This window comes from Sphaeramia orbicularis, chromosome 19 (genome assembly GCF_902148855.1).
Source record: "Sphaeramia orbicularis chromosome 19, fSphaOr1.1, whole genome shotgun sequence".
Taxonomy (NCBI): domain Eukaryota; kingdom Metazoa; phylum Chordata; class Actinopteri; order Kurtiformes; family Apogonidae; genus Sphaeramia; species Sphaeramia orbicularis.
The window spans coordinates 32,238,491-32,251,429 of NC_043975.1; the positions used below are offsets into that span (position 1 = coordinate 32,238,491).

General features: G+C 38.6%; 1 protein-coding gene across 1 annotated transcript in view; it reads right to left on the bottom strand.

Moving 5' to 3' along the window:
• Positions 1–12,939, bottom strand: part of LOC115439649 (IgGFc-binding protein-like) — a 58,340-nt gene that overhangs the window by 31,685 nt on the left and 13,716 nt on the right. The window contains exons 22-24 of the mRNA XM_030163516.1: positions 6,918–7,313; positions 6,525–6,808; positions 5,994–6,262 (exon numbers count right to left, since the gene is read on the bottom strand). Coding sequence (XP_030019376.1) covers positions 5,994–6,262; positions 6,525–6,808; positions 6,918–7,313 — 949 coding nt within the window. The remainder of the gene's footprint in view (positions 1–5,993; positions 6,263–6,524; positions 6,809–6,917; positions 7,314–12,939) is intronic.

A 12,939-nucleotide genomic window follows, 5' to 3' on the forward strand; every position in this document is an offset into this window, starting at 1 on the left:
TCCAGCACCCTTGACCTTTGACCTCTGACCACCAAAATCTTTTCAGTTCATACTTGAGTCCAGGTGAACCTTTGTGCCGGACATCAAATAATTTTTTAATGTGGAACCAGTGGAACCTCCTGGCAGCCAGATGTTTGTATAGAAATATGCTATGAACTCATGTAAAAACAAAAAACCTTTTTAGAGGTGGTCTCTAAATATGTGTACCATTATCGAGTCTCATAGTCATACACTTAACTACTGCACAGTAACTACTACTGCAGCAGCTGAAATTCAGTTCAGTCCTGTTTTCCAGTAAAGCAGCTCTGTTTTGGAAGACAGAGTTCTGCACATGTGGAGGAAATGAAAGGAAATGGAAGAGAGAAGGGTAACAGGAGAACATGCTAGATAAACAAAGACCAGGCAACACAAAGGCAAAGTAATGCAAAGCATAGTTATACACTGTTGCCCATGAATTGGAATAAAATACTTTTATCTCTTCTCATGAAATGATTGTGACAATGTGATTTATTCTTGACAGATAAACTGGGACTCAGTATGTAATCACTGCACCTGGTCAAAGGTGATTACTGAAGCGTATAAATAGGAATAAAAAGAGGATTGCGTGTGAAACCTAAATTATTCCAACTTGAGCAACAGTATAGCTTTGCGGTTACTTTCTTTTTCAGTTTTGGCTCAACCTGTTTTACCAGACATGCATGTTATCCTGGGCAGAGGTTAATTCTAATGTTGACTTCATTTTTACTCCAAAGACTGTGGTCTATATAAAACAGCCCACCTGTATCTGACTATCTTCAATTGTCATATCACCATGTTCCTAGTGATACACAGCGACTACATGTTTACAGTTAGAAATAAAAGAAACACAGGAATATAAAGGGGAAAGACATTTTAAAAAAAGATGCCGTCTATTCTTACATGATAATTTTTTTTTAATTTCTTGAAAATTTTGCAGTGTTATGAAACCTTGACTCTGGAAACCCAAAGATAAAATGAAAACACAAATACATTCAAGTGCATTAACATTTTTATTATTTGTATGGAGGACATGAAGTATCTTTTGTGTATGTGATTCTTCCTCTATTCAACTATTAATCAAAATCTTCTGCTGTGCAATTTCCACGTGTGTTTACTGTATGTTAGGAGATCTTTTATATCCCCAGGACAGGATTGTTTCAGTCTGGAAAAAAAGAAAACTACTGGCACCAAGGAACTTTAATCCATTCATCTGCAAGACAACAACAAAAACAGATGTCAAAATGCATCTATATAAAATTACAGAAGGGATCAAATGAATAAAATTGGACCTACCTGGCTATTTAGTCATGGAGAGGTCAAGAGGTCCAAGTGATAGCAGTACAGTGTCCATAGAGGATATTTCTCTCTTTCCTCTGGTGTGACGAGGGTTGCAGTGCTACAGAGGAAGAAAGTTAAAGATTATTAATATTTCCATTTATTCTGGATGGTTTACTGAAGACCAGCTTTTAATGGCTCTCAGCACAAAACAAGAGACAGATGACCAGCATGAAATGAAACATTGTCTTTTTATACACGTTTTGGTATATTTTATTAAGGACACATAATGTAAACAGTCTTTTTTGTAAAAGCTTTGTCCTCCTTTTTGTTTTTGGGCCTTAATCTTAATGGTCAGTTTATTCCTTGTACATTTTACTTCATTATAACTATTTAATTAACCTAACAGAAGCTAGTAAAAACCAGCATAAATGTCAGTGTTCATGAAATACAGATGTGCATCTGTTTTCTTTAATTCCATGAGTATTAAGATCAAAACTTTTGCCTCCCAGTGAGGTGGACAGCTGTGACATGTAATCAAACAATTACCCATATTTGGTTCTAAGCTGATTTTAAGGCCCAATCCCAATTCACTCCTTACCCCTACCCCTTGGCCTTTACACTTGGCACTTCCCCTTAAAACGAAGGTGCAATTTGAAATGTGAAACATTCCCCTACGAAATGGGACAACCCTTTGAGACCTGTTACGTCATCAGCAGTCATCCATGCCTCTTTAAAAAGATGTGACAACTTTATGAAAGAATTCACCATGCAGTCAGCAGCTGTAAACATCTCTGTTGAATGGGCTTTGGTCATCTTTTTGCGGCTATTAACCGCAAACTGCACAAATGTGGTCTATAATACATTGAAATGGCATTAAATGGATGATCAAATGATTGTTATTTACGAAGAAAATACGTACATTTATGTGTTTCTTTCTTCACACTGCTGCACTTTTTAGCTGTTTTTGCCTCCATCTTGCTTATGATTCGAACAGAATTAAGGGAAATTTCCCATACCCCCCATACCCCTCCATTTGTAGTGTCGTCCTGAAAAATCTGTTTTGAAGGCCTAACAGCCCTCCCCCTTAGCCGTTCCCTTCTGACTCATTGAGAATCAGGACACCCTTACCCCTTCACGTGAATGTGCAAAATGGAGGGGTAGGGGTAAGGGGTGAATTGGGATTGGGCCTAAAGGTTCAGTGTATGATATTTAGTAACATCTAACAATGAAGATGTCAATTGTAACCAACTGAATACTGCCTATCCATCCTCATGGTAGGCTCCCATTAGAGTAAATGTTTGTATTGTCCATTCTGGGCTTTTATTGAGGGGAAAATAATGCTGGTCTGTTGATAAAAATGCACCTGAATGCTGGGTACCACCCACTACTTAACACAGGGGTGTCAAACTTGCTTTCTTTCAAGGGCCACATTCTGCTCAATTTGATCGCAAGTGGGTCAGACCAGTAAAATAACAGGATAATAGCCTATAAATAAGGACAACTCAACCTGAGAAAACTGAAAATTCTTCAGAAAAATTAGTGCAGTTTTAACAATATTATGCCTAAGGTTATCATTTATACATGTGCATGACAGATCAGATTGGACAAAGGCACAAAACATTTAGTAACATGTATAATATTGTTAAAATTGCACTTAATTTTCTTTAGATATTTCAGGTGGTTCATATTTGTTCAGGTTATTCACATTTTATTGTTAAAGGATTGTTTGTACATAAAAAACAAAGAGATGTATTTGGAGTTATCATTATTTATAGGCATAAGAGTACTTTTTTCACAATAAACCAAGACGAAAATTTGGGGTCATTATTTATAGGTTATTATGTTATTATTTACTTGAGATCATATTAGTCTGTATGTGGCCCCTGAACTAAAATGAGTTTGACACCCTCGACTGTTAATTTCTTCAGTGTATTTTTTGCACTTTGCAAATACATCCTGCAGAACGGATTAGACCTGTTGGCCCTCGAACCATATGTTTGACACCCCTGATTTAACTGAAGAGGAGATCCAATCCAAGCCACTCTAGAAACATGGTAACGCAAGAGGACAGACTCCCTCTCTGGCTCAGTTTAAGGTAAAACATGATTCTTTTTTTGAATTACTTTTTATTAGTGTTTAATCCCACTAATAAAAACTAATTCATATCATTTTTCATTTCTGGAGGTCTACATAAGAAAGACCTTTCATTTTGGATCCTAACTCTAACATAGAGTGGTTATAAATAGTGGAAGAACAGAAACTTGTACGTACAACTGCACAGTCATTTTGGTTCAGTAGACACAGATGGACCTGGCAGTGCAGGTAGATCATTGGAAAATCATCAAAGGTAAATATCTGGAAGGAGAAACGAGCCACAGTGGAATTGCCATTCTGAATGACTTCTACTGTGCCGTCTGTTGGGGAAGGACACCTGAAAGACATAAAATGTAGGCATGTCACCAGGTTCATCTTCTAATAAATGTGCCAACATGATGTGAAACTACAACAGGTCCTTTACATTTCTGTAATGAGATCCTGGCGGACTGGATAATTTGCGTCGTTGACAGGTGTTGCCCAGCAGGAATCCAGAAGGGTTGATATTTGACGCTCATCCACTCCTTCAGTCTGCACTTCCAAATACAACCTCTCATCTTCTTCCAGTTCTATGTCCTCCCTAGTCTTAAGGGGATGGTCAAAACTACCATCCGTGTAGGGAATCATTCTCAAATTCAATTTACCCTGGCCAGATGGAAGCCTCTTCTTCATAATGCTGAAAAAAGACAACACATGATGGGACTAAACTTGAGGGAAGAATGTTTCCAAGGCAGACTCTTGAGAAAGAATGAATGAATGAACCAATCAATCAAACAATAAAGGTCTGTAGAGGTTCTCCAACTATCCCTAACGTCCTTCACTATGGGTGACGCGGTGGCACAGTGGTTCGCGTCATCAATGGCAGCTCACTGTTCCTAATGTATGTGCTATGTGCTAATGCTAATGCTAGGTACTGTGTTTATTATGACCCAATTTCCTTATGGGGATAATAAAGCGAGTTAATCATTACTACTTAAGTTGGCCAAAAATGAACACGTATTTCAATTTACGATGGGGACTTATCTATTCACACTTATGCTGACAAACGTTTACAGTAGAAACAGTACAAAGAAGTTTTAAAACTGTTCATGGTCATATAGATTGTAAATCGACCATATCAAAGTAAAAATAATGTGGAGAAACATGTTTTTAGAACTTAATATACAGTGTAAAGGGCCTATTTGTGCTAGTGATATCTTGAAATGACGATGCAGATTGCTTTTGTCTGTATACCCCTCGTCTCACCCTCCCCTACACTGGTCACTAAAAAGGGCAATGACACTTGTGACATCCACTGTGGGATTTATGTTAAGACAATATAACTGAGGTGACACATATTAGATGACAGTAATCCATATTAATACTGAATTGCACCAAAAAAAATAAGAAGAACATGAAGTTATTCAGAGCTACTGTTGTAACCTCTGTCAACAAAAACACAGCAATTGTTTTACAATACACAAATTTTAAATAAACCTAATCTATTTGATGGAATTTTGTCGTTTTATAATGTTGTCTATAGTTCAGTTGTATTATACAGAAATGTTAACATATTGTATGTGCTTTTGTGTTGACATTGTGAATCTCACCTCTCCACAGGTTTGATGCCCACATCCATAGTAAGGGCTTCAGTCAGATGGTAAACACAGGAGAAAACCAGGGAAATATTCACACCTTCATCGCCCTGTATGGCATTCTCGTAGATGAAATGTGTTCCATTGCTCTATAGGAATGACGAATAATAGTATTACAATATTTCAGATGCTTTCTTTCCTGAACTGAAATTCATCATTAAAGCTGTGTTCACGGTAGTACCTTAAGAACCGTTCCACACAGCTGGTCATCATTGTTAAAGTGGAACACCAATCGTCCACCTTGGAGAGTCCCTTTACAGGACTTCTCTCTAAGATGGAGGGTACTGGGATGAAAGCCTGCTTCAAACAGCTGGCAACGTGACAGGGAAATGGTGCCAGAACTACTGACACAAGTGGTGAATGCATCTATATGGAAGATAAAATTATTTTTTTGCAATGAAAAAGTACAATACAATGGACATGTTACAATTATCACTATTATACACATTATAATGAATACCACAGAATGTGTTGGCGTACACAAAATATCAGTAATGAACCAGAATTACGGGTTGGATATATCATCATCTTCACAAAGTAACCAGTAACAATGCAGCACTTACCAAAATTCTCATTGTTGGCTGGAGAATGTTGTTCATTACAGAAGCATCCATAAATGCCATCTTTCTCACCACATTTCTCATTCTCTGTGCAATTCATCTGTCTACATGGTTCTGACCCACCTGCAGAGGAAATACAGAAAGACTAAATCAAGAACTGAAAATGAAATAACTTGCAGTAAAAGTTGTTGTACACAGGACAGTTATATATATTATATATACAATATTGCGCTTACTGAAATGCATCCAAAGTGTTTCCAAATTCTGATTTTGCACGTTACGCTCTGTGTTCTACATCTGTTGTCCATTAAGCCAAACTGCATCTATTTTCTTTTAATACCTTTTCATGGGATTTGTTAAAAAATGAAAAACATAGTAAATCACCAGTCATGTACCACCATAAACATACCACAGTGCAAATCAGAGCGCCACTCAGGGATGTCCAGACCCAAAACAGAGCAGGTTCTCTCGTAGGCTGAGACAGTCGAGCACAGCATGTCATTGGCTGGAGTGTTAAGACAGAGATCGTACACACAGGAAGTGAAAAATGGTTGTGGGTCAGAGTGGAGGTGACAGGTACTGAAGGGGCCACTGGTGTTGGTGATGATATTGCAGAGATCAGAGTTTGCATTCACTGAGGGACAGGGTGTTGATGTCAGACTGTCATTGGATCCACATCTGTAAAAATACAAAGCATCACAAGTTTAACAGTTGAACAGTTGTTTTTTTTCATTTTTATGTTTTATGTCTATACAGCCAGTTTTGTTGAGGAACTGAATAATATTAATTAACATGAAGAACTGTGTGTTATTTGTGTTTATTTTCAACTATATTCTCATTTATGAGTCAAAGCATTTTTAAAGCAGCTGGAATGGTCAAATGAATTCTAAACATCTACTTGAAGCTGATTTGATCAATCAAAGGTCCCTGTTGTCCTTACCCTGGTTGGCTTGTTGATGACTTCCAGCTCTGTCCAAAATCATAGTCATTCTGTGCAGGTGTGCCATCAGGTAAAACCTTGTCATTTGCAGGATCACCATCAAAGTTACCGCACATCCCAGTGACTTGTTTTGTAAGAGTTCTATCAATTCTGACCAGTAAAGTACTCTGGCCATCATACTGAACAATCACATTAATGGCATCTACCACTATGTAGTGTCCCTGTCTTAGCACTCGAGCTAAGGATCCTGCAGTGGTGGGCAGAGACACCTCACTGCCATTGACCTAGAACAAAAAAGATTAAAAAGAGAAGGAGAAGCAGAGGAGTACTTGTTTTTTGCAGTTTACAACATAATAAAAGTAGTAAAACGCTTAGACTTTGAGAAGAGCTCACCATTACAATTTTGTTGACTCCAATTCTGATGTAGACACTGTCCATTTGATTAGAGAGGTATACATCTACTGCTGACACCAATGATACACGATCGTTGCTACAGTGATTGTTGGTGGCCACCACCGTAAAGTGGGTTTCACTGTCATCTTGGTTCACTCTTTCACTAATGATGTAAGAGCATGTGCCCTGGAAATGGGCAAGTGCACCATCAAATGTGACATAGTGTGGATCACCCCACACAGTGCAAGTAGACATTGTGCTGTAACAGCCTAGCTGACCATTTTGGATGGTGCAATCTTGTGAAGGGGTACAAGATGCAGAAGAACAGCGCAGGTCATTGGGGGCATGGCATTCACATCTCTTGGAGCAACCATCTGTCCAGAAAGATTCACCAGCCTACATCAGAAAAGAAAAATGTAGATCATCTTGAAGGCCTAAATGTAACTTTAAATATAATTACTGTGTTTATCAAGCCACCATCCCCCTACATCATAAAATGGCAAATTTTAAATGGCCAAGATAGCTATTCCAGCTGATGTGTAAATTATGCTGGAAATTTTATCTAGACAAACAACTGCACATATTCTTTACTAATTACCCATTGACAAAAAAAGATGTATCAATTTATTGTGTTTGCAAGTACAAAAGGCATATCCAGATTACTCAGTGTAACATAGCCTAAATGCACTGCTATGTTGACTACACAGAGCTGTATTTATCTATGAAACCTGATGAAACAAATCAGTTACAATAAAACTATAATGGCTTAGTTAATATGGACAACATTTTTGTGAGGACCCTAGAAGCTGTTTTTGACAAGGACTTACCATTTAATGCGTACATTAAATAAATGTGTAAGACAACATTTTTCACCTCTTCAATGCTGCCAAAATAATATCCTATCCTAAAGTGATGCAGAAAAATTAGTCTATGCATTTCTTACTTTCAGGCTGGATTACTGTAAATTTTTACTTTCAGGAAGTCCAAACAACTCCTTATACTTCAGTTACTTCAAAAAGCTGCAGCATGAATATAACCATAATTATTATTTTTTCACTGGGTTCCAGTGATGTAGTGGTCCCTGGAGAAGTGGGTATACTCTCAAATTTTTCCTTTTTTTTTAAATTTTTAAGTAGTCCAGAAAAACACTCTGTTTTAGAAACAGTGACATGTAAGAATACTGTATTTACTTTACCCAAAAATCCGTCAGTAGTTTTTGCTCACTATTATAAAATTATCATGACTTGACCAGGAGCAGTTTGTAGGTATTACTGGTCACACAAGCAGCTGCATGAATGTAAATGTATTCAACATGAGGCAAACAAAGGATAACGTCAGCCTTTCATAACATTAACATTTCATAAAGTTATCCTACTCACACTGTTTAACTATTGGTGACAAAATCTCTTCTCCTCTAAATGTGCAATCATATGTCCAGTAGTTTAAAACAGTGACTCATTCTGAAACCACCTAAAAACATTCCTCAGAATGATGTATTCCGTTAAAGTAGGTTCTCTTGATATGTGTCACTCATCTGAAATGCATTTATTCTGCCTTTCTTGTTTACATTGCCAATAATTGTGCATCTTTCAATGACACATGCAGTGACCTGTCAATCAACTGAGGTGGCACTGGCACCTGAGGTGTCCAATCAGGTTCCAGAGGTGGCCAGCTCTAGTTAGCAATATTTTCCTCAGCATGACCCGCCCTACTCTGCCTCTGATTGGCTCATCTACCCTCATGCCTAAAGTTGACCAATCTAATCAGTGAAGGCAGCGAGTACTAGCCAATTAGAGGCAGGTTATGGCTTTAACACCTTGGCAGTTTGGCTCAAATACTACTGAATGGTGTGCATCAGGGGGATTTAAAAGTGAATATATGCAATGCTGACTGAAAGAAGAGAAGCTGTAGAAGCTGGTCTTAAAACACATTAACTCCATGGTTCCAGACACAGTGGACCCCCTCCAGTTCGCCTATTGCTCAAACAGATCAGTGGACGATGCAGTGGCCCTGACACTTCACCACATTCTACAACACCTGGATAATCCAAACGCATAAGCTCGGCTCTTCTTCCTGGATTACAGCTCTCCCTTCAACACAGACCAATGAAGCTCACTGCAAAGCTGGCAGCCCTGGGAGTACCAACAGACACATGTAACTGGATTTTAGATTTCCTCACAGACAGACCACAAGTGGTGAAGATGGGGAAGAAGGTCTCTGCTGAGCTCGCAGTGAGCACAGGAACCCCACAGGGTTGCTGCCTCAGCCTCAAACTCTTTGCACTCTACACCCATAACTGTACCTCCACCCAGGGCAATAACATTATCATAAAGCAGGGGTGTCAAACTCATTTTAGTTCAAGGGCCACATTCAGCCCAATATGATCTCAAGTGGGCCAGACCAGTAAAATGATAACATACAGGGTGGGGAAGCAAAATTTACAATATTTTGAGGCAGGGATTGAAAGACAGTGTATGACCAATTAGTTTATTGAAAGTCATGAGAATTTATTTGCCACAAGAAAATTTATTCATTCATTCATTCATTTTCTGAACCCGCTTTATCCTCACTAGGGTCACGGGGGTCGCTTGGAGCCTATCCCAGCTACATAGGGGCGAAGGCGGGGTACACCCTGGACAAGTTGCCAGTTCATCGCAGGGCTGACATATAGAGACAAACAATCACTCTCACATTCACACCTATGGGCAATTTAGATTAACCAATTAACCTATTAGTGCATGTTTTTGGATTGTGGGAGGAAGCCGGAGTACCTGGAGAGAACCCACGCAGACACGGGGAGAACATGCAAACTCCACACAGAAAGGTCCCACCCCCCGTCAACTGGTGTTGGAGTCGAACCCAGGACCTTCTTGCTGTGAGGCACGAGTGCTAACCACTGCACCACCGTGTTGACCAAGAAAATTTATATAATAGAAAATGTTTTTATTCTATGTGTCCTCCTTCTTTCTCAATAACTGCCTTCACACACTTCCTGAAACTTGCGCAAGTGTTCCTCAAATATTCGGGTGACAACTTCTCCCATTCTTCTTTAATAGTATCTTCCAGACTTTCTCGTAATAGTTTTGCTCATAGTCATTCTCTTCTTTCCATTATAAACAGTCTTTATGGACACTCCAACTATTTTTGAAATCTCCTTTGGTGTGACGAGTGCATTCACCAAGTCACAAACTCTTTGACGTTTGCTTTCCTGATTACTCATATGGGCAAAAGTTTCTGAAAAGGTATGGATAATAGTGTTAGGTATGATTATGACATCAATATATGTTTGGTTTCAAAACAACTGACATTGTGCCTGCTGAGAAAAAACAACTAAATGTTCATTGTAAATTTTGCTTCCCCACCCTGTAATAACCTATAAATAATGACAACTCCAAATTTTTCTTTGTTTTAGTGCAAAAAACCCATTAAATTATGAAAATCCTTACTTTCATAAACTATCCAAACAAAAAAGATGTGAATAACCTGAAACTACTAAAATTTCTTAAGAAAAATAAGTGCAGTTTCAACAATATTATTCCTCAGCTTATCATTTCTACATTATGGATCAGATCTACAAAGACACTAAACAGAAAATTGTTAAAATTGTGCTTAATTTTCTTTAGATATTTCAGGTTGTTCATATTTGTTCAGGTTATTCACATTTTATTGTTACAGGATAGTTTGTAAATGTAAATATTTTCATAATTTAATGTTATTTTTTGCACTAAAACAAAGACAAAAATTTGAAGTTGTCATTATTTATAGGCATAGTGTAATTTTTACTTTTTTTTCCACATCAAACCGAGAAGAAAATATGGAGTCATTATTTTTTGTTGGTTATTATGTTATTCTTTTACTGTAGATCATAATGGTCTGTATGTTGAAACGGAACTAAAATCAGTTCCACAGCCTTGACTGTGGAATTTTTGCACTTTGCAAATTCATCCCACAGGCTACATTGGAACCTTTGGCAGGCCGCATTTGGCCCCCGGGCCGCATGTTTGACGCCTATGTCATAAAGTATGCAGACAACACAACCATCCTCAGCCTCATCAGAGAGGGGGGTTCTGCATACAGGGACCTGGTTCAGAAGACTACCAGCTATGGGGAGGAGAACAACCTCATTTTCAACACAGACAAAACAAAAGAACTCATATTGGACTTCAGCAGACAAGCCCCCCCTCTGCAGCCACTCACCAGCAAAGGGACTGTTTTGGAGTGGACTGCCAGCTGTAAGTTCCTCAGCCTTCACATCACAGAGAGCCTCAGCTGGGCCAAAAACACTATCACATCAGTGAAAAGAGCTCAGCAGAGGCTAAACTTTATAAGGATGCTGAAGAAGGCGGGGCTTAGACGTCAGCCCCTCATCCAAGCCTACAAAGGACTCGTTGAAAGTATCCTCACCAGCACCATCACAGTGTGCTATGGCAACATCATGCTGGCTGAGAGGAAAATGCTGCAGCGGGTCATTAAAACTGCACAGAGGTTCATTGGCTCAGACCTCCCCTCCATAGACACCATCTACAAAACAGCACTGACAGAAGAAAGCACAGAGGATCCTCAGAGACCATCACCATCAAGCTCATGCTCTGTTCCAGTGGGTGGAGTCGGGTTACAACCTGAGACACTGCAGGCCGGTGAGCATCAGTGCTCGCACCACAACAGCTTCGTCCCAGCCACAGTTAGACGAGCAGCACAGGACATTAAAGAGGGAAGGAGGTACCCCAGGCCACTAGTCACTCACATCCCTCACAGTCTTACAGACATTTAACTTAACAAATACCATGCTTTTAATTGAATGTGCAATACCCTGTTCTACCGCCCAGTATTTTATTTTAATCAAATGTGCAATTGCTTGTTCCACCTCCCAGTACTTTTATTATTATTATTTTTCTGACACAGTACTCTATTTTATGTGTGTATTTGTGTCTGTCTGTGTAATAACTGTTTTTATATGTTTTAGCTGTGTTTATGTTTTGTTTCTGTTTTTGTTCATGTCTTTTTTAACTCCGTAACTCAGGGAAACGCACAAGAATTCCAGTGTACCTATACTGCGATGTATCTGTGCAAATGGCAAATACATTCTGTTCTATTCTATTCTATTCTATTCTATTCTATTCTATTCTTGTAAAGTGTAGAATCAAATTTAATAAATGTACATTATGTATTAGGGATCTCATAGTAGTTTACACCCAAACAGATCACTTTGCTCTCAGAGTGCAGGCTGACTTGTGGCTCTTAGAGTCTCCAAAACTAGGCTGGGAGGAATTTGCTTTCAGTTAGCCTATAGTTATCAAGCTACTGTCATTTGGGACCAGTTCCCAGCATAGATCTGGGAGCCAGACACCCACTCTTCCTTATAGACAAGACTTGCATTTTCCACAAGACATGTATTTTCTTTCCATTTTGATGCACTGTAAAGTGACAATGCATAGTATAGTGTAGTGATTCTCAAGTAGTGGGTCTAGATCCAAAAGTGGGTTGCAAACCTGTTTTCAGTGGGTCACGGGCCTTAGTCTGGACAAAAAATAATGTTAGGAAACCAGTCCTGCGCTTTATTTTTTATGGAGCTGAGTGCCGCCTATTCACACTCTCCAACAGTAGGTGGTGGTAATGTGCTGTAATGCTAATTATCAATATGTATTTTACTGCATAAAAGAAGACCCAAAAGTTTCTATTCATATCATGGCAAAACTCAGGTATAACAACGACTACATCGTATATGGTTTTACCTGCATTGAGGAGAAAAACCTCAGTGTGTTAAGTTCTTGAATAAGTACTGAATGCACTTTTAATTTTTAGTGATCATTTTTGGTTTTTCTTAAAATTAACCAAATTTAGTGTTGAAAGGAATATTTCCACATTTCCATCATCACTTGCTGGTAAATTGGGTTTATCATTGAACTTGTTTTCTGTGTTTTCATACTGTGATATTCTGTATTATCTAAGGTTCAAAACACACTGTATTTTTATTAAAATAAATTTGAGAATCTGTTATAAATTTGGGTCACAGCTGGTCACT